General features: G+C 39.5%; 1 protein-coding gene across 3 annotated transcripts in view; it reads right to left on the reverse strand.

Annotated features, from left to right (window-relative positions):
• LOC136876472 (serine-rich adhesin for platelets) overlaps positions 1-22,177 on the reverse strand; it is a 496,688-nt gene that overhangs the window by 60,975 nt on the left and 413,536 nt on the right. For all 3 annotated transcript variants that reach the window (XM_067150462.2, XM_067150463.2, XM_067150461.2), the window contains exons 2-4: positions 7,963-8,097; positions 5,668-5,914; positions 2,380-2,506 (exon numbers count right to left, since the gene is read on the reverse strand). In XM_067150462.2, the coding sequence (XP_067006563.2) occupies positions 2,380-2,506; positions 5,668-5,914; positions 7,963-8,084 (496 nt within the window). In that variant the 5' untranslated portion in view covers positions 8,085-8,097. The remainder of the gene's footprint in view (positions 1-2,379; positions 2,507-5,667; positions 5,915-7,962; positions 8,098-22,177) is intronic.

A 22,177-nucleotide genomic window follows, 5' to 3' on the forward strand; every position in this document is an offset into this window, starting at 1 on the left:
TATTAGCCGAGATCATCAGCAAAGATAACAGCTGCTGCCGCAAAGGAGCATCACTACAAGGATTTGTACGAGCAGCTAGATATTGGCACTCCTCCTGGTGTGTGCATCGCCTCACCAAGTCCTGTAATCATTCCAAATTGGTATGCAAATCAAAGGTTCAGACAACATCCTGAAAGACCCATTAGCCATCCTCCATTGATGGACTGACTATTTTGCTGCCGCCAGCAACAAAGAGTTTCCACAGCCAATACTCAACCATGTCTGGACCTGTGCCAGTATTCACACCGAAGAAGTAATGTTGACCCTCAAGAAAATGAAGAATGGGAAGAAAAATTGTCCTGATGACTTATCAGCTGATATCTGTTAGCTGGAAGATGATTGTGATGGCTGGCATGGAATTCCTTGCCAGGGTGTTCAATCAAATAGCAGTGGAAAAAAAACGAGCTTCCCAGTGTAGGGACTACTGGCACGATTGTGCCAGTTTGGAAAGGGAAAGGAGATGTCACAGTATGCTGCAAATACTACTCAATTTGACTTCTACGCCATTAAGATTTGTGAGAGTACTGGATAACAGACTCTGAAGTATTGTTACCATAATGCCAAATCAGCGCAGATTTGTCAGAGGATGTAATACCACAGATGCAATCCATGAAAAGTTTGTTGATGGAGAAGCACAGAGAAAAGAAGAAGTCCATGTATTTAGCATTTTCAGATCTGGAAAATACTTTCAATCAGGTCTCACATGATCTAAAATGGTGTGAACACTTCACAGCTACAGAGTGCCAGAAGTAGGTGTAGGATGGATCAATCTTCTGTACCATAGCATTACAAGTATGATTTGATGCCCACCTGGACTCTTACCATCTTTTGATATCACGATTGGCGATAAGGATGCTTGCTGTTTACAGGGGCACGACATCCAGATCATTGGCCCCTAATGGTACAAAATGATACAAAATGTAATGAAGTACAAAATTCATTCACTGTTCCGAATTCAAAACTTGATGATGAATGAATGAATATGAATTTAAAATAATCAGCAGATCCAACTCACAATACTGAAAGTTAAAAATAATTCCAAAACCGATCCACTGACCAGAATTCAAAAACACGACGAACTATGACTAATCACCATTGGTGTTCAAAAATGTCTGTCCCTCTTGCCCCCACTCCTAATCAACTTTTCTATGGATAAGGTGAAAGCTGGCAATTCCATCTCCACATCCCTGGAAACTTCTATTCAGGGATCATGTATTACTTTCAAAAGAGTTCAGCTTGCACTTCAACACTATGTGGAAAACAAGGAAAAGAGGCTGGATCAAAATGGACTGACTCAATAACCACAGGACAGAATATCTACAATGTGGCCCCCAAATCAATGGCATCATTACCCTCAATGATCAGATCTTACAAAAAGACACTCATTTTTAAAATCTTAGATCTTTGGTCACATCAGATTATGATGCTACCACTGACACCAAGATGAGAGCCAGTACAACGTGATCCAAGTAGAGACAATGCTGTCCTCTGCGATAAAAATATGCCTGAATATATAAAGTCTAAAATTTACAGGACAGTGATAAGACCAGTTGTTCTCTATTGAGCAGAATGTCATCCTTTGCTGAGGAAAACATGGAAAGATCCTCCATGCTATGGAGATGATCTGATTGTCACGGGGCCCAGCTCTCTTGGATCGTGTCAGAAATTAAGATTTGCAACATAGCCTTGGTGTGACCCCCATTGTAGAGAAAACAGAAGGCGCTTGACACTGGTGGCATAGCCATGTCATGTGAAGCAACTATAATTCTGCGATGAAAACTCCTCTTCAGTTTGAGTGGGTGGGCACCGACCACAAGGGAGACCGCCAAAGTGGTAGATGGACAATATCACGAAAGACTTGTGCCATGAACCTCAACCATGAAAGGCCAAACTGTGAAAATGCAGCCAAACAGTGGACCCCATTTCAGGAAAAGAAACTCTAGGAAAGAGCAAGGAAAGAGGAATGCGTTTCGAAAATAAATTTCAGTGTGTTTCTAGAACGAACTCTGAGATTTCTTCAAAAGTGAAGAGAAAATTTAATGTCATGTCTTCATTTTGATCTTGGAGAAGATTAATGTAATATCGTACACTATTTTGGAAAGCGGTGTTGGGCCTACTATAAAATTCAACAATTGATGGAGCACGGTTTATTCTTGAACTACAGCTATCCTATGAAAAATATGTCCCCAAATCTATTTTAGTTTTTCCAAACAGCAGACACTTCTTAATAACTGACATTTTGCATAATGTCCTGAAAGGTGTCGACTCTTAAGGAGTTTCACTGTAGTTCAAAATTTTATAGGTGCAAAAAATATAGCTGTTAAAAGGATTTTGCTTTACCTGGATGACGAAGTTCGTACTTGCTGGGATCCAGGTTCTTCTCGGTGCAAGCTAGGTTCAGCACATCCGATAGCACAGTCTTTGGACTAACTCTGGCCACAAATAATTGATTGCGAGGGAGATGAACCTGAAAAAAGAAATTTACACACAATTGCTCTCACTTTGTTTCACACCTACAAGAATGAAGAGCTATGAAGAACATCTCTACAGGGGTGTTTAATCTGAAGTCAAAAAAAAATGTGAACTGGGAGGATGGATAGATGATGCATGTTTAATAATTTGTAGTTGGTTGAAAACTTCTTACAATGCATAAAAGAGGAATCTAGGCACATAAGAAGTCCAACTTGACAGTGAAACAGCGCTATTAAATGTCTTCCTCAAGGCCCAGGATCAATTCAATTGCGAGTTTCGCTAATAGGAAAGATCTCAGTTTTAATTACCGTGTTGATGGAGTGAAAATGACTCGCGGGGATCATTGTCAGTACCTAAGCATTAAAGATCTGCATTGAGGTAATCACATTAAGAGGATAGTAAATAAAGGTTACAGGTAAGTACATATATGGTTATGAGGGTATTTAGTAGTTGTAGTAATGATTTAAAGGAGAGGGCCTATGAGCCACTTTTAACACCCCCAATTAATTTGTTATGAGCAATTCCAAAAAAAGACCTTGACAATGTTACTCTCTTTCAGACAAACTAGTATTGTTACAAAAATGATGCAAAATTTGAGCTGCAGAGACTTGTGAGTGTGGAAACAAATGCTTTGATTTCTGTTGTAAAAATGGGAAAAATAATTTGCACCCATCGTGCAGGTAAATATGGTGTATTGTCTTCAAGTTATCAGTGGGGAGAGTTACATTAGTAGATGAACAAACTTGAATTAAGTTTTTAAAAGTAGAAAGGATCATCATCATCATCATCATCATCATCAGTTTTCCACTCATAACATGAAAATAAAATTTGAATTAACAGGGACAAACTGGGGTCAATACTTTTTTTTTACAAGAGGAGGAATTAGTGATTGAAATAATTTACGGAGAGAAACAATTGATAAATTTTCAACTTCTTTGAAATCATTTACGAAAAAATTAGGTAAACAACTGATATGGAATTTGCCACCTGGGCATCAGCCCTAAATGCAGATCAGTGGCAACCACTGATCCAGTTCTCCACTCCCAACAAGCTTGTTTCTATTTCCCAGCTTCATCAAGAGGATGGGAATCTACATTCATTTCCTATGTTGAGCAACGTCTGTAAAATTTCTAGAGACTACAGTTCCACAAAAATTGTTGAAACTCTCCTTCAGAATCAAAGGTTCTTTAAGTTCCAAAGAACTCATTTCTTACCCCATCCTTTCTTTGTCTTTACTACGATACTAATAAAAACTTTCATCTTGCTGGTCTGGATTTTACTCTAATCTTTGTGCCAGTGTCTATGTCCCTGCACCATAAGTTAATATGGGGTAACAATGCATCTTACACCTCACCTCTTTACACTTCCTTGATACTTTTGTCTTCCAGATAAAGTTCCTCATGACTGGATAAAAACTCATTTCTCTGTTGAATCCCTTTACCGATCTCCATGTCCAATCCTGCATTCTGCATCTTGCATCAGTTCACTTCGAAAGGCTTTCAAGGTCTTATTCCCTAATTTTTAGAATCTTTTCATTCTCTTTCTCCTACTGTCAACTCCATTGTCATGCTACAAGCTATTACATGTAAATTTAAACACATCAAACTGAATACACTAGAAAGCAGAAAATTGATTTTAAAAATTATCTTTTTGAAAATGTGCAGCCTATATCTTTCTTCCCCTTTAATTTGGTATACTAATTTTAATTTTATGCCCATTTATTCTTAAGACATATGTGCTTATCCAAATCACTGCATCAAAGACTACGCCCACTTCTAGCTGCCAACAATGAATTTCTACTTCATGGAAAGCGTCCAATGGGAGGAGGAGGTTGGTGTGCATACCAAGTTGGTAAGGAAAAAGTAAAGAGTACCACCACAAAGGACAAGGCATGAAATTAGAGCTTGTTAGAGTAATTAAACTTATTAAACTGACCTCAAGATGTTTGAAAAAATATTCACATGTAAAACAAAATGTGAATGAGGCTTTCAATGGATCCATATGGAATAGGTGTCCCAAAGACGTCCATACAGGACACAGAATAGTGAAGATGAGTGTGAATGATGCTGTGTGCCATTTTAACAAGGGACCTTAGGTTGAACCAGAAATTTTAAAGAGGATGGGTTTCAACTGTGGATAAAAATACAATTTCCATAGTCATCGAGACAACAGAAAATAGGACCAGATGAGCCAAAAAACATTCCAATCTGAACTTAAGACAAGGAGGTACCGGAGAGGCAGAAAGAAGCTGAAACTTGACAAACAAGAAGACTTGGAAGGGCCAACTTACTCTGCTGGGGGTTTCTAAGGAAATCAACTTTCTACCTCAATTTACCGTAAGTTGCAATTTTCACAATGACCTGTATTTCCAAACATCATTTCTTCACTAGTAATCATGATACAATAGACCTCTTATTGTCATTTTGAAGCTTAAAATGTCAGCTAGTGCCTGACATAGAGAACAGGTAGATAAGTAAACAATTATACTATATTCTGAAATTTGTTTATTAACATGCAACAAAATGTTTCATCAATATTTACATCAAAGCAAATAATTCTTAAATAATGGTGGGGAAAAATACATTCTCTACATCCGGCACTAGACTACTGTTTTAGCTTCAGAAGAATGAAACCTCTGTGGTTCTAACTTACTTGGTTGCTGAGATATCTTGTTTGAAGTTTTGTGGAGAAATTAACAATCTCTTATTTTCCAACAATTAAAAACCTAAAATTCTACTTATGAGGATCTCTTAACTACATCTTTCTAATGAATTTTTAAAACAGGACTGACTAATACATTTCAAAAACAAGATTTTTCCATGTAGAAGAATACATATGCAGTATATTAAAGAGAAGTTTTAGAGGGGGAAAAATGTGACTATTTTCCCTACACACAATGTCCAATGTCATAGCAACCATAATGGTCCTTCAATTGCATGTTGAATCATGGTTTCCAGATGAAGCTAGATAGCAGAAATGAGAGTGGAGAGCTGAGGAGAAATGACTGTACAAAAAGTAGGATTGGTCTCCTTTTTACAGCTCCCTCTTCCCGTACAGATTTTTCACCGAGTTCATCCTAGTATGTGTTCCTAAATATTAATTGACTTATCACTCATTCGGTCCCTTCCATAACTTGGAATGTAGATGTTCACTCACCTGCAAACGGAAGGTCTGTTCAAACGGCTGCTGGTTGCTGGCTTTCGAGGATGCCGTCTTCGATCCTGCAGTGGAGGATGGTCTTGATTTGGGAACAATCTGGATGGTCCACGTGTCGAGAGCTCCAATGGGTGTACTTGGTTTGTAAGGTAGAAGCCCACGCTCACCGACTGCCTGGATCACGTGGCCACCTGGTGGAATCTTGTTCGCTGTTGCCACTTGGACAAGAAGATCCATCATCGGCGTGCTGCAACCAGAATAATATGTCAGTGAGAAGATCCTTTGGAGTATAAACATCGTTATGTCTGTCCATAAAATAAATCCACTGAAGAGACAGTTTGTTAATATTACCCAAAATAAAATTAATTGTCCCAGATATTTTTCCTTAGCTTCTCTGATTTCTTAAATAGAATCTTAGCAAATTAAGTCAATAAATCCAATTTATTTAATTCACTTTAATTTGGATATACTTTAGTATATGCTTTTTGTTGATGACCTAGTTTTATAAAGCAACAATAAGGACGCTGTAGAACTCAGAAGAAAACCGAGTATAATTGGCACCCTTTTAACCAGCCTAGTCAGGACTGGACCCTTGGTCGGATGACAAAATGGTCAGTTAAAGTGGCAATATTAAAATAAAGGGCCTATCCAGAAATGTATATTACTGTTCTATGCTTTAAGGTATTTCACCCTGATTTAAACAATATTTTGAAACATATTAGGCTAAAAGTTTAATTCCAGTATTATTTAAACATGAAAAAATAACATAAGAGTACAGCACACACATACCAATGTTATTTCTGTCATGCTACGAAATATTAGATCCACTTCATGCTCCAAAAGATGTATGTTTCATTTCACAACACAACCACCAATTTACTAAAGTAAACTTTTGAAAGTATTACATTCTATCGTTAAACTTTGATACCAATAAAAAGAACTTAATGCACAAAACTGAATGTAATTAAAGTAATCTGTAATAGTTTCTTGCTTTTCTGTGTCCAATGGCTCTTTGAAGAGGAGTCACAATATTTCCTCAAAAACTTAACATCTACTGGTACTGCAGTTCTCTGCTGTTAAATGACCGAGGGAAATAACAACAGACATTCAATGGGTCACCTAGTTAACCCGAGGTTGGTTAACAGTATGTCCACTGTAATTTTCCCTTCAAGGTAACAAATGGAATAGGATAGAAAGACTGATAAGTTCAAGAGATTAGATCGTTTCAGAAAATTATAATAGATCGTGGCCAGTAATATAAATCTGGATAAAACAAACTGGAAGCAAGCTGAGTGGATGGAGAAGACTATTACTGTAATGATTCTATTTGATGTGTGAATTAAGAATAAAAGAAAAGCCTATAAAACTCAGGTAAGACCAGCAGTGTTACATGGAGAAAGGATATTTACAACATATTGCCGTTACAAAGCAAATTAGAAAAAAACTTTTGAGGTGGTGTAGGTGTTTTGAATGGAAGTACAAACTTGAAAGAGCTTGGGATGTTGTGAACAGAGGAAGAGTCTAAGAAATAGGGAGAGAGACTGGTTGTCATCGACATACTTGAAAAATTACATACTATCCACTTCATTCCGTTTCGATATTGCAATCAAGATAAGAATTAAGTAAAAAAAATTCCACCTGATCGATACTGATTGTCAAGCAATTGAAACATGTACTGCAATTTTTAATGACATAAAATTTAGCCTAAGGTTAAATAATAAAAGTATCGATCAGGTGAAAAAAAAAAATTACTTAATTCTTATACTTGAAAAAAAAAAAAAACGCACATTTTTTAGTCTTCGTTAATACTGATCATACGTCCTCATGAAGAAATTTGTTATAGTAACTACAAACTGCAAGAGTGGGAGGAGCTATCAAGAACAGCCCCCAGGCAAATCCTAGCCACACGTTTCCTCGCGAGGTACTCGCACCTGGCTGAATGTTCGTGCACATGTCTGATAGTTTTATTTTTCACAGTAGCTTGGAATATTGTTTTCCATGTTATTCCATTTTCACATTAAGTAAATGCTTGTGTTGTAGGGCCTACCTTAATTTAGGCCAATTCTCAACCCTAGCCCTTTTCCATCCTTGAGATGCCTAAAACTTTCAGTGTGTTAGTGCTACATTAAACCACTAAAAAAAAAGAAAGTATTTCAGAATTTTATTTTTCCGGACTATAGTGTAACTGCGAGGTAATGAACGTTTTCGCGTGAGTCAGTATCAGTATAGGCTGTGTTTATGCTGAGTCTCAAGCTCGTAGAGAGAACTAACATACAACATGACATGATAACTCACCCCCTCTCGACGCTCATCTTAACTGAGCGTCCAGTCGGCAGCACGACGTGCAGGTCCATGGAGCCGGCCAGCATGTCGGGCGGCGTATCTTCCGTCACCGGCAGCGGCGGCGTGGGCGCCATGGGGCGTCCGGGGCTGGAAACAAAACACACATTGTACTCCTTCAATGGTCAAGAAAACATTCAGTGGTGAGAAAAATACAATTAAAAAAAGTAATTTGATTGAATTACAGTAACTCAAGGAATATTTAACTCCATTACAATTATGAATTACCTTTGAAATTGGTTATCAGTAAATTTACAGTTACTTCACAGAACCCCAGCTTTAAAGAAATCATTGACCTCTTTCTCACGGGGCTAGAATGATACCGAAGTTTGCAAGAAAATTATAATTGTGTGTTGTTTTTTTTTTCTTTCTTCCTTTCTTTCTTTCTTTCTTTCATGATGAAGTTGGGCCGGTGAACGTATCCCCAGGCGGCAGCTTCTTCCCAAAACGTGGCCCGCCCTAGTGATAATGAGGGTTGTCAGTCAGTTTCTTTCCTCTGGAAACAATGAGCGCGTGTCGTTTAAAAGCCAAGTGAGCGCTGTCAAGACCATGGTTGCCATTTTGCGTCGACTATTTAAACATGTTAGCATTTGATTTATTCTTGAGACAAAATGTAAATATAAAAACCTCATATTGAACCACAGCACAAACCGATATCGCAGAATATTTTGTTTCGTGCATAATCCGCGCGGTGGTCACAGATGTTAGAAGAAAGGAAGGACAAAGACTCGACCAAGAACTTTCAAATAGCCGTAAATGATCGACAGGAGCTAATTTATACAAACAAATAGCAGGTCTCCCAAAATACTGAACTTCAATTCATATCAAAGTAGCCCTATTAAAATATTACTTTCATGCTACTAATATCAGTGTCTCGCTTTCAGTCTTTCTACCGCTTTTCGCACACCTGTGGGGTCGCAGGTGCGAATTTGGATTTGGCCCTGTTTTACGGCAGAATGCCCTTCCTTACGCCAACCCTATATGGAGGGATGTTATCACTATTGCGTGTTTCTGTGGTGGTTGGTAGTGTAGTGTGTTGTGTTAATATGAAGACAAACACCCAGTCCCCGGGCCAGAAGAATTAACCAGAAGCGATTAAATTCCCCGACCAGGCCAGGAATCGAACCCGGGACCCTCTGAACCCAAGGTTTCAACGCTGACCATTCAGCCAATGGGTGTGTCTCTTTCAGTAAGGTATGGGTGTATTCCGTCCGAAGGCAGGTGCAGACCTCCGCAGATGTGTGCTTGAGCCGGAGTTTACGTACGGTACGGTACCCAGTTCCTTTCCGCTCCTCCATTTCCTTACACCCTCCCCCCAAAAGCGCGTGGCAACCCTTCTAAATCTTGACCACTCCCAATGTTGCTTAACTTCGGAGATCTCACGGGATTCGGTGTTCAGTAAAGAAAGTGAAAGTAAAATCACGAACTAGGGACTGGAATAATAATAATAATAATAATAATAATAATAATAATAATAATAATAATAATAATAATAATAATAATAATAATAATAATAATAATAATAATAATAAACTTCGGAATGCGTAGTTTGGGCATAAAATAGCTACAAACATATCTATTTTTTAAAATCAAATGCAGTATTTACCTTACCTCCATTCGTCGTCCACATCATTGTCTACAAGGTGAATCACAAATCTGTCTTTGTTGCTATCCTTGTGTTTCATGAACTTCTAACGGCTGTGAGGATTTTAGTTGGGAATGAGAATTTCCGTTTTAAAGCCTACTGCCGTCATAAAATACCCCCTGCTGGGCAAGCGGGAGGCCAGGAGATTAAAATTGTGCTATTTTCTTTGCTGCCGGCCCGTCCCAACTTAACCTAACTTCAAACTTTCAAATTACTGTTCTTCCCCCCCTCTACCACAATGTTTTAGTTATGGACTCAAATAATTTGCCGTTTAGTTGACAAAATGATGTGTTCTTAAAATTCTCATCGCTAAGCCTGGACCTCCTGGGAGAAAGTACTGTACATATCTGCATTTGCTTAAAAGGGGCACTTGAAAGAATTAGCTTTCTTTAATTTTAAGAACGTCCCCAGCAGTGATTGATATTGTAGGGTACGTCATTGGAAGTACTGGTTCTGCTACAGAACTCATCATTACTTAATATTTCCCCGTTTCTGCTTCCATGCGATGTGTACAGATTACCAGAATGTAACTATTAAAAATTTCACGAAGTAAATTAAAACTAATAATGACTTAAAAGCATTAGTAACAAGTAATTCGATTACTTTTACTAATTACTTCTTAATTCTGATAATCCACTATTTCTAAACTTAGCTATAGCTCATTGCACGTTAAGAAAACAGTACTGCTCTTATGGACCTACAAGGAGTGAACACACCCCCTCAGAGAAACCCATAATTCCTCGTGATTAAGGGATATTATACTGTACACTGTAACGTATTATGAAAGCTAGGTAAAAAGGATGAGGCGCTCTTTCCCGTAAGTTATTACAATAACTACTAACCATCCATTATCCATCCATTATCTAAAGGCTAACCCTTGTCGCTACAGCTACATCCCACGGTCTTCCGCAGTCCTTTTCATCGTGACATAGGAAGCAAAATCCAGCTGAGTGATTATGTTCCTAAGGTATGAGAGACGTGGTCTTCCTCTCGACTTCTTCCCTAGGACCTTTCCTTCGAAGACATTCTGGAGAAAGGTCGTAGGACGTGTCAAAAAAATTTAGCTTTCCGTTACTCTATTGAATAAATTAAGGTCCGTCTCTGATTAACTTCAAGATTTGGATATTAGTCTTTTTTTCTGTCCAAATCGTCCCTGTCAGTCTTCTCCAGAACCACATTTCAGCAACTTCTAGTGTTGATTGTGCTTGTTTTCCCAACATCCAGGTCTCACAACCGTTAGCACACTCCAAACAAAAGTTTTAACAAATTTCTTCCTGGTTTAAATTCCTATGTGCTTATTTAACAATAGATTTTTCCTGTTTTGAAACACTTGTTTTGCCATAGCAATTCTTCTTTTGACTTCTGTCAGGCACTGATTATCATTGGTAATAATACTACCCACATAAAATTATTTAACCCGATCTATTTTCTCACAGCCTACTTTAATGTTTTCAATTCAGTCTTCTCTTGAGCGACCATCATTTTCGTTTTCTTTGTGTTTAATTTTAGCCGAAACTTCTCGAACGTGTTGTTTAGTATACCGAACACCCTAGTAATTTTGTGCTCTGAATCAGCTATCAATGGAATATCATCTGCAAAGCGAATACTATGAATTTGTTTACCATTAAAATTTATCCCTTTGGTTTTTTCTTTTACTGTTCTAATAGCGAATTCTATGAAAATATTAAACTGATAACAAAAATAGCCCCTGTAAACCCCCGTCCGCTTTAGTTTATAAAAATAATTTGTAGCTTAGTTTCTTCCGCTTTTTGTCTTTAACTTAATTACTGAATTTCACAAATTTATGTGACGCCGTTTTACCACGATGGTGTTTGGTAGAGCCGTTCGATAAGGCATCGCTGTTGTCATAAGAACAATACTGTTTTCTTAACGTGGAATGAGACAACATACTCTCATTCATCCTGCAAACCAGTCTGAACTGCAGGGAGAAACGAAAACACAGACAACGAGATCTACCGAAAACCGGACGTACATAACTTATGCAATGAAAACGTACTGCACGCAGCCATCCATATTTCTGTGATAAATAAAATAATCATACAAATACTAAGGTGTAACGAAAATAACGAGCAGAATTTCAGTAATGCCTTCTTCATATGTACAGAAGAGTAAGTTATATTAACATTAGGTCGGCAAGGTTCAATACTGAAAGCTACATAACTAACATTCCGTTCTGCAAATATGATAAGCTTTAATTAATATTACTTCACAATTTATGGGTTGCCATTACGAAAGAGCATGCCATCTTAAGTAAACGACATGATTAAGATTACGGACGAAATATTTACAATATAATATATAATTAACACAGTTTATTAAGGCACAGTGTATAAATCGTCTATTCTACTGGTTAATCCCATCACGTATTACTATTACCTGATTTTCAGTTACACATAATAATGAAACAGAAAACATCCTTGAAGGAGAAATAAGGGTGAAATTGGATTTTCCAACGTACCCGTGGTCGGATGCCCTTCCTGATGCCAATTATATTTTGTGTTCCAGTGGTGGTTGGTAGTGTGTTGTGTTGATGTAGAGCTGTTGTATTGCGAATACAAACACAGTTCCCGACCTAGAGCAATTAACCATCGTCGACCCGGTCGGGAACTGAACCGGGCGCCTCTTGAACCGAAGGCCATTACGCTGACCATTCAGCCAAGGAGCCGGACTGAAACTATATAAAGTGGCTCATTAGCTTATTTGGTACATAATGACGAATACGTTAATAAAATTAAGTTTTTTCCCCTTCCGTTTATCATTTTGTTAGCTATACGATGTCGTTTCTTAAGGGACGATCTGATAGTCTACAGCGAGCCTAATGTATCAAGTGCGACGATGATGTACCAGTTTCCAGTCTAGCTGACTTTCACCTCCTCACTTGTTTGTGAGTGGAAAAAGATAGTGACCGGGCTTGTTTTCCACCTCTACATTGACTGTTGTTCCAGTTCCCCGACCGACCTTGAGCGACAGGTACAGTACCTGTCTTCCTAGCACATGTAGACAATACCTGCCACACGCACTCCACACACACACACACACACACACACACACACACACACACTTGTTCTGACTGCAGTGACCTACAGTATAGCATCAGTTATGAACGCTAACAAGTAATGAACAGCAAATCCGATAAGTCATTTACGTTTACTCGGGCCGAAAATGAGATTTAACCTTAGAGTAGGCACAGGCCGAAATTTCGGAACGAATTCGTGAAACATTTGAGCCCTTGTACTGTAGAACATTATAACCATGTTGGATTTCAAAATGACAACATTTCTTTACTTCCCACTAACTACTTTTAAGGTTTTCGGAGACGCCGAGGTGGAGAAATTTAGTCCCGCAGGCCACACGGTGTGTTGAGTTGCTGGATTTGTTGGTGTTTCGCAGCGGACTGTTCAACATGTCTACAAACAGTGGTGTACTACACGTGGACAAGAAAAACGTCGTCAGAACTGTGGTCGGAAAAAGATCCTGACAGAGGGACCGGAGACGCATTTCACGGCTTGTGAATCAAAACCGCTTACAAACCCAATAGGAATGGCTGCAGCCAGTGAATGAAGGTCCATCCCAATCTGTTTGCGAGAACATTGCGACGGGAACAGTATGCAATGAACATTTGGAGATTGTCACCTCGCAAGAAGCCATTGCACACACAGGCACATAAAGCTGAGATCGAACGTGGACATTAGCTGACAGGTGGAACGTAATGTGGTCTGACGAATCACGTTTTTGCCTGCATTCCAATAATGCACATTGTCGAATGCACCAAAGGCCAGTCCGACTCTTTGGCTGAATGGTCAGCGTACTGGCCTTCAGTTCAGAGGGTCCCGGGTTCGATTCCCGGCTGGGTTAATTGGTTAATTCCAATGGCTCGGGGGCTGGGTGTGAGCGTGGCGTATTCAACATTAGAAATCATTCTAGGTAGGGCCCTCATCTTCACAGACATGCAGGTCGCCTAATAGGCCGTCTACTAGAAAAAGACCTGCATCAGGCCTCTCCGGAGGCCATACGCCATTATTATTACCAAAGGCCAAATGAAGCATTTCATCCTGGATGTGTGCAAGGTGAGGTTCAGGCTGGAGGTGGGTTTGTCATGTTTTGGGGGTATTTTCGTATCATGGATTGGGCCCGCTCAATGAAGTGACCACTAACAAGAATCAGCATGATCAGGTGCTGCTTTTCAGTCAACAACTGCATGGTGATGCTATTGACACCCCGATTTTTCAAGATGGCAACAGCAAAGGTCATCGGGGTGGACGCATATGCGACTGGTTTTATGAACACTCCTCCAGCCTATTCAAAACTCCAAGGCCTGCAAAATCACCTGACTTGTACCCACATTGAAAATCTGTGAGACATGTTGGAACAGCGGGTAAAACGCAGACATCAGCATCCCCGCAATTTGGTGGAGTGAGTGGCTAAACCTGGTTGAGACGTACCTTTACAACCTTGTGGATTCGCTTCTTAGTCGAAACTAAGCTGTTATCAAGTCCAGAGGTGGAGTTACAAGGTATTAAATTATTGTAATGATTCCTCCAGGGGTGACTAATGTTTTGTCCGGTAAGCTTACTTGAAGCTGGGAAAACAGATCCATTCAGCACACACGGTCGTACAACGTGAGCCTGTAAAAGATCTCTGGTGGAAAATTTTGGCATTTATCCGAAAACTTAAAACTCAGACATATATATCCGTCTTTTCGCATAGAAAAACAAAATCGAAATCGACACTCCCAAGCACCCTAAATGGCGTAAAATGAAAATGTCTGAAAAACTGTACTGTAGTTGAGGCCTTATTATTATCAGCTGGATCAGCGGTAGGGTGTCGGCCTCCGGATCCCAAGATAGCGGGTTCAAACCCGGCAGAGGTAGTCGGATTTTTGAAGGGCGGAAAAAAGTCCATTCGACACTCCATGTCGTACGATGTCGGCATGTAAAAGATCTCTGGTGACACATTTGGTGTTTACCCGACAAAATTAATTAAATCTCAACCATAGACGCCCAAGAGAGTTTCGGTTTACTCGGTCTGCCACCTAGTGGGGGCCTAGAGTAAAACGGAACGTCGAAATTGACGAGCAGACAGCCAGATGGCGTCAAATTGAAATGTCTGCACACGGTAGCTGAGGCCATACGATTATTATTATTATTATTATTATTATTATTATTATTATTATTATTATTATTATTATTATTATTCAGTTCACAAGTCAGAGGAATTACCTAGATTCGGCTAAATCAGGCTCGGGATGTGGACCTAGAAAAGCAAGCAAGCCAGAAATTTTAAAATGGCAGGAGGGCTGGTATGTGGTTGAAATGGTACATGCAGCTCACCTCCATTGGGGGTATGCCTGAAAGGAGCTGCACCGCCTCGGAATGAGGACACGAGGTGTTTTTTTTAATATTCAGAAAGGGCATTAAAACAATGGACTTAAATCCCACCATTCGCTTTAAAAGTGACCTAAATCATATGTTCCGTGCCTGCCTTACTTGTCAACAAAGTATAAAATATGTATCGATCGGTGGATAGTCAGAGGCCTGCTACTCGGAGCAAGAGGCACCCTCCCTAGTCAGACATCGACCTACCTACAAAATTTGGAAGCAGCATTCTGCGAAATAGAAGAAATAGACTAGTAATACAGATACAGGGGACTAACAAACTATTCACTTCCATCTATACCTGGTAACGTGATTAACATTCCTCTCCCACTAACCCTGAAAAAAGAAAAGAAAACAGCATTAACGATTAAATCTCCACTTTTTTATATTTATTTTTTAACTCCATTGACATTGTAACTGTATCCCCGACTGGTTCGAGAATCAATCCCAGCACATACTGAACCAAAGGCCACGAAGCCGGACGGAGGCTAGCAACATAGCTGGATAAAATAACGTGGTAAACATAGAGGACTGTTTTGTGTATTGGAGAAGGTCGATGACATACATGCGCTGGTATGTGCCACTGCACGACAATGAGGCCCACGTTAGACCTCCACGGCAAGGTCAATGCTAACATGACCAAGGTAAACACAGCAGGGAAGATTTCCACCGAGTCTTTCGTGGCCACACGGACAAGAATGATGTCATCGCAAGTAAAGCATTACACAAGGTGCCGCACGTGTAGAAAATCATTAATGACGTATCTCTGAAAAACAAACTTTCCATTACCAAGCCCTTCCTTTTCTGTTTACAGTCGCCATTAACTACGACTAAGCATAGGAATTTCGTACTGATATACGGGAGTTCAAATACTAGTATAAATAGTTTTCTACATTTCACATTACCAATAACAGTTTAATGAAGACCGAGCGAGCTGGCTGCGCGGTTCACACCGTTTAACTCGTTCTCGGGAAGTAGTGGGTTCGAACCCCACTGTCGGCCGCTCTGAAGAGGGTTTTCCGTGGATTCCCATTCTCACATCAGGCAAAAGTTCCTTAATTAAAGCCACGGTCACTTCCTTCCAAGTCCTACCGTTACCCTATCCCGTCGAGTCTGTGCGAAGTATAAAATTCAATAGAAAAAAATGTTTATTGGTGACAATTGCTATAGTTGTCAAGAAACATCAGGGTGTCGGGATTTTGTCCTGCATGATTTTGACATGTCCGAACCTTCGACAAGAGTTGTCACATTCTGAGCACCCTAAAAGCTAGCACCAGTCAGCTGGGATCGCCACTCAGGTCGGCTACTCCACATTAATTTGTCTGGGTCATCAGTCATTTATTATTATTATTATTATTATTATTATTATTAACAACAACTATTTTTACTGTTTTTGGAGACATCGAGGAGCCGGAATTTTGCCTCTCAGGAGTTCTTTAAAGTGTCAGTAAATCTACAGAAACTAAGCTGACGTTTTTGAGCACCTGCAAATACCTACAGACTGAGTCGGAATCAGAAGGCCAGCGTTTTACGGCCTGAGCTGCTTCTTGCTCTTCACGTTTCATAACATTTTGGTGAAATCTCGTATGCCCTCATATTTTGTTAAGCCCGCTTGGTGGCCGTGATCTTTAAGGCATTGAAATCTAAACGGTCTGACGCCGTGGTTAGCCGGTTCGAGTCCCGTTGGTCGAAAAAATGTTCCTCGGAATGTTAGCCGGGAGGGTAGGGAGGTGGTGGTATACAATTTCTAATCACTAGATTGCGTGCCAAAATACTGGATTAAATTCCAAACCTCTTCGCAGCGCTCATAGGGAGTGAGGGCATATAACGCTGTTGGTGGTGATTCGTCCGTCGGATGGGGACGTTAAGCAATCTGAAAGGAGTAGGCTATGTGCCCGCTTTCACCCTACAATCATGTATCACATCATTCACTTCATCTCATTAACTCCCCTGATGTGGTTGACGTTACGAAGGGCATCCGGTCACAAAAACCGCCACGACAGACTCATCTCACCTCATACCACACCCCGCAGAGAAACGGGACAAGGGTTGGACAAACAAAACATATTTTATTAAAGTATGAAGGCTTTCACGGCCGGTGTCAATATAATAAAAATCTTCCGGGCTATTATGCCGTGGTTCACTCCTCTCGCTTCTTCCAGACGTTTCGACTACTGCTGCGGTAGTCTTCTGTGGCATCGTGTCGATACATATTTTGCCAGATACAACATTTTTCGCTTTTAAAAAATCTTGCATTTGTTTTCGTATTTTTCTCAATCTGTTCTTCCTCCGAAATTTTCGAAAGCAAGGCGTTCCAGACGTTATACCTAGACAATTTTCCAGAAACTCGTCTGAAAGACCTAATCCATCGTACTCTATCAAGTTATGAAGTACTTTTGAGGTAAGAGCAGTGAAATACCAGCGAATATTGAGCTGCCAAATATAGGACGGTATAGGACAGATAGATGCAACGTTTTACCACAATATTTTTGAAAGCTACGTGTAACACTGTAGAGTTAATGAGAGTTGCAATGAAGAAAATACGAAATTAAAAATTGTAAAATAACATTTTTCGGCTTTCTATTATATCTGAAAGCTGACACTATCTCGTTTAAAATGGTAATACTTGGAATAAACTACTTCCAAAACAAGTGTAATATTACATTAAATTATTCAGGGCGCATTTTGCATGTCACATTGTACAAAACTTTAAACGCAATTTTCTCAGAACTTATTTATTTTACACATATGTTCATTTTACTCAGCTTTCGTTTACCTTAAGCGTATCAAATTTTCGCCACCTCTTCTGTCTACGTGCAACATTTTAACATAGGGATAACAAATTTAATCATATTGATACATTAATGAAGATTATTTTAGAAAAACCATGGAGTCAAAGACAACTATAAATACTGACATGCGTAAGATTACAAAAAGCTCACGTCAACCCAAAAACCATGTTTTAAGGCCCTAAAACCCATCGTTATCGAGATATTGGCACCACACTACCCCTGCTCTAGGAATCGGATATAGAAATGAACTGCCGTAACGTCAACGTCAGCTCCAGTTTTCGTACAGCAGCGAGATTATCTACAATATATCACAAAAACCTAACATGTTACAGACATGAAAATTGGCAGAGAAACTGAGAAAAGCCATTATGGTCTCAGTTTCAATGACGGTGAAATCCTGACATTCACCTCCCCGCGGTAGAGAGGGGGCAACGACTGTTTATGACAATTTTGTTATTTGCAGGCGGCTAACGAATGAAGGGACCAAGTATCTTCCGGTATAAGAAGATCCCCTCTACCAAGTGCCAACAGTCTTCTTGAGGGTGAATGAGCGGGTAGAGGTTAGGGCACTCTATTGTCCTTGGGACAGGAAATGGTCCCAAAAGGCGGAAGAACCTACAACTGGTCAACGGCATTAGGATGCAGAAGGCAACGGGAAACCACTACATTAAAGATCCTGAAGGATATCCCTTTAAGTTCATATAGGATGGCTCTGTTTAACGTGCAGTTATTATCCAAAGTTTCTATTCCCCCATTCGGAACACTGGGGGAGAATGCTTTGGAAACTGATATGACTAGAAAGCCCGGCAGTTTTGGAAAAGATGACGACAACAAAGTTCGAATTGAAGGACATACGAAGATGGCACAACTACACTTCAGAAGATGCTTTCCATGCTGCTAACATCACGTTCGGAGCTGGCTATTCGGACCGCCAACCTCCACTAGGAGAAGGCGCCTTAAGAAGAAGAATCTCCTTTAAAAATAAAATAAAATTTTTATTTTCAGAAAATCCAATTTAACGATTGGCGGGGGGAGGGGGGCGGAGGGTTGAAAAGAAGTGAGAAAGGAGTTTAATTATTTATATGAGGATACATATATCTCAGAAACTGAAGATTACAGACGTGAAAATCGGTATTTGGAATCTCCTTTAGAAATACCCCCGCCCCTTTTTTTCGCCTTAAAAGAGGAATCTTTCTCACAAGTAGAGTCCCATGTCGCATGTTACACATTTACCTCTGCCAGCAGCCTGGTCATCTTAGCCTCAAAAGCCAATGCCACAAACGTGGTTTACAAAGAGGCTCTGGGGTAAATGAAATGCAATTTTTCGGTGAGTTTTTTATACTTTAGGGATTTTCTGATAATGTCTTAGCGCAGTACCGAGGAACAATTAATTTTTATCAACTTACCAAATCCTCGCGAGCGAAGCAGTGGGTAATATCTATATATATATATTTTAAATGATATAAACCTGCTGTAAACGGCTTAGGGACAAAGGCTGGAATTTTAACATTAAAATATCTACTTTGGCAAACATTTTTCTCTCCTTATTTTGCCTATCTCTAAGCCTTTGCGTCATACTTACCGTAATGACTGGACGGGCGATAGGCTTGCCACACTGACGAGATCATTTCGTAGCAAAGGCATCGTCAAATATAGGAATAGTAATCAGGCAAAAATGTTACGCCCACAGGTCTACAAGCAATTTACGCCATCACGGGTAAAATAAACTTTCCAGGTGAGTCACATCTTTACACCTGTTTAGTATGTTTCACTTGCTTTCACGGCATCACCGACTGAATAGTTTGGAAGAGACACTGTGACTCAAGAGCGTTCACTCAGCCAACTGCGCATATTCCTCGTTTGCATAACCTAAACACAGTACACATCCTGATATGTTTCAGTTTTCTCAGGAAAAAATGAAACAATTTTTTGCGATAAAGGGGAAGTAATTTTTCAACAAAATGTCTTCAATTTTTCTATTTTCTATTTTTTCTATTTAAAAAAATTAGTTCACATGAAAGCGGATAGGTTTTGAGGCGCAGAAGTCACGAAAGTGTTTATTTTTAGCGCTGAAGTCTCTATACGATTTTCGGTTCAAATAATCATGCGGAGTGGAAGCTCTATCTACAGATCACTGGTAGAGTATCAGCCTCCGGATCCCAAGAATGCGGGTTCAAGCCCGACTGAGGTAGTCCGAAAAAAATGTCCATTGGGCACTTCATATCATATAATATCAGCAAGTAAAATATCTTAGATTCTGTGTTTATTCGATAAACTCTGCCATAGATCGTCCAATAGAAATCCGTTTCTATGGCATGCTTTATACAATAAAACGGAACGTTGACACTGGCACGCAGAACAGCCTAAAAGGCGTCTAATCAAAACGACTACATATGACATTACATTTGGAGGACTCAGTATTTGTAAATTAAATTAATTTGTAAATAAGTTACATGATTTGTTTTAAATGCTAGATAAAGGATTATTCATTCATTCAACTTCGCTAATCGGCCAACTAGGGACCACGATAAGCCTCACTTTACATTCTGGCATTTGTTCATCTTTCGCTTGATCCACATCGTCTTCATTAGCTCACTGTGTTTAGCACGACGTTCTTCTGTCCATTTAGCACCAGTTGCCCGTTTTTCGTCCCGGAAAGTCCCAAAAGTCTTGATGGCTGCTCTGAAAAGATTTCGGTCTTGTGCATCTTCTGCTTGTAGGCCCAGTTCTTTAACGTACCATGGCATTGCCGTTTTTGGTTTTGCGTCAAATATACTGAAGATACGTTTCGTCCATCGAGAGTCGATCATCCGTCGTATATGACCGTAGAAGCGAACTCTGCCTTTACGCATTGTGTCCGTGATCTTCTCTATCTTAGAGTATACTTCTTGCCTGGATTTTCTAATGTAGATGCCATTTTTGTAGTTTGGACCAAGTATGGTGTGTAAGATCTTTCTTTCTTTCCTCTCTAAATCCGCAAGCAAACATTTCTCGGACAGGATAAGGCATTCAGATGCATACAGTGATACTGGTTTGATGACAGTGTTGTAGTGACGAATTTTTGTGTTCAGGGAAAAGCACTTTTTATTGTAAATGTTGCGGGTGGTTTGGAAAGTGATTTCCATTTTCTTTATTCTTGCTGCTATGGCCTCTTTGTCAAGTCCATTTTGCTGAATCCATTCCCCAAGGTATTTAAATTTACTAACACGGTTTATCGTTCCATATTTGGTGTTTAGTTGTGCCGTATCATCTTTGATATTTGACATTACTTCTGTCTTTTGAAAGGAAATTTGTAAACCTGTTTGTTCTGCTACTTCCTTCAACACATTGATCTGTTCTGTTGCACTTTCGAAATTTTCTGCCATAAGGGCTATATCATCAGCGAACGCTAAGCAATCTATTTCCACTCCATTTTTCTTTGTCCCAATCCTTACGGGTTTGTAAAGGTTTCTTTCTTTTAACGTCTTTCGCCACTCCTGTATTACCTTCTCAAGTACGCAGTTGAACAAAAGAGGTGACAGCCCATCTCCCTGTCGAACGCCTGTCTTGATCTCAAAGGGTTCAGAGAGACATCCTTGGAATTTTACTTTGGATTTGGTATTGGTTAGTGTTGCCCTTATTATCGCCAGCAGTTTCTTATCAACTCCCATTTCTGCAAGGATGTTAAACAACACATCACGGTCGATGGAGTCGTATGCTTTCCTGAAGTCTACAAATGTAGATACATAGGATTATTATTATTATTATTATTATTATTATTATTATTATTATTATAGAAATTTTAATTAACGGCAAAATATGGGAAAATTTCTCTCTCAATGATATTTGCATGATTACTTCATTTTCAGGAACTTAATAAAAGCTAAGATACAGTAATTTCTAAACATCTTCCGAAATTCTTACTAGATCTATCTACCGTAATATACAGGGTTATTTATTTATGTCTTTATTTATTTATGTATTTATTTATGTATTTATTTATTTTTCATTCGTTACGATCATCTATGGACCACGTTTACACAATCCACCAGATCTTTTATCTCACGAACTTAAGTCCCTTTTCTTTGAACTCCTTCCAGATGTTCGGGGTAAGTATCTGACTTCTCCTTTTGTCACTCTTCAACCGAGATGTTGCGTGATTTGACGAATTTCTGAGGTGCATCCCTCATTCCCGCAATTGTCTTCCTAAAGGTTATTTCCTCTCTCTCTCTCTCTCTCTCTCTCTCTCTCTCTCTCTCTCTCTCTCTCTCAGATCCCCACTTCTTACAAGTCGTCATCATCGGGGAAACTATCCCTTACTCTTGTAAATGGACCTGTCTTATCGCGTGTGTATAAAG

This window comes from Anabrus simplex, chromosome 6 (genome assembly GCF_040414725.1).
Source record: "Anabrus simplex isolate iqAnaSimp1 chromosome 6, ASM4041472v1, whole genome shotgun sequence".
In the NCBI taxonomy this organism is placed as follows: Eukaryota; Metazoa; Arthropoda; class Insecta; order Orthoptera; family Tettigoniidae; genus Anabrus; species Anabrus simplex.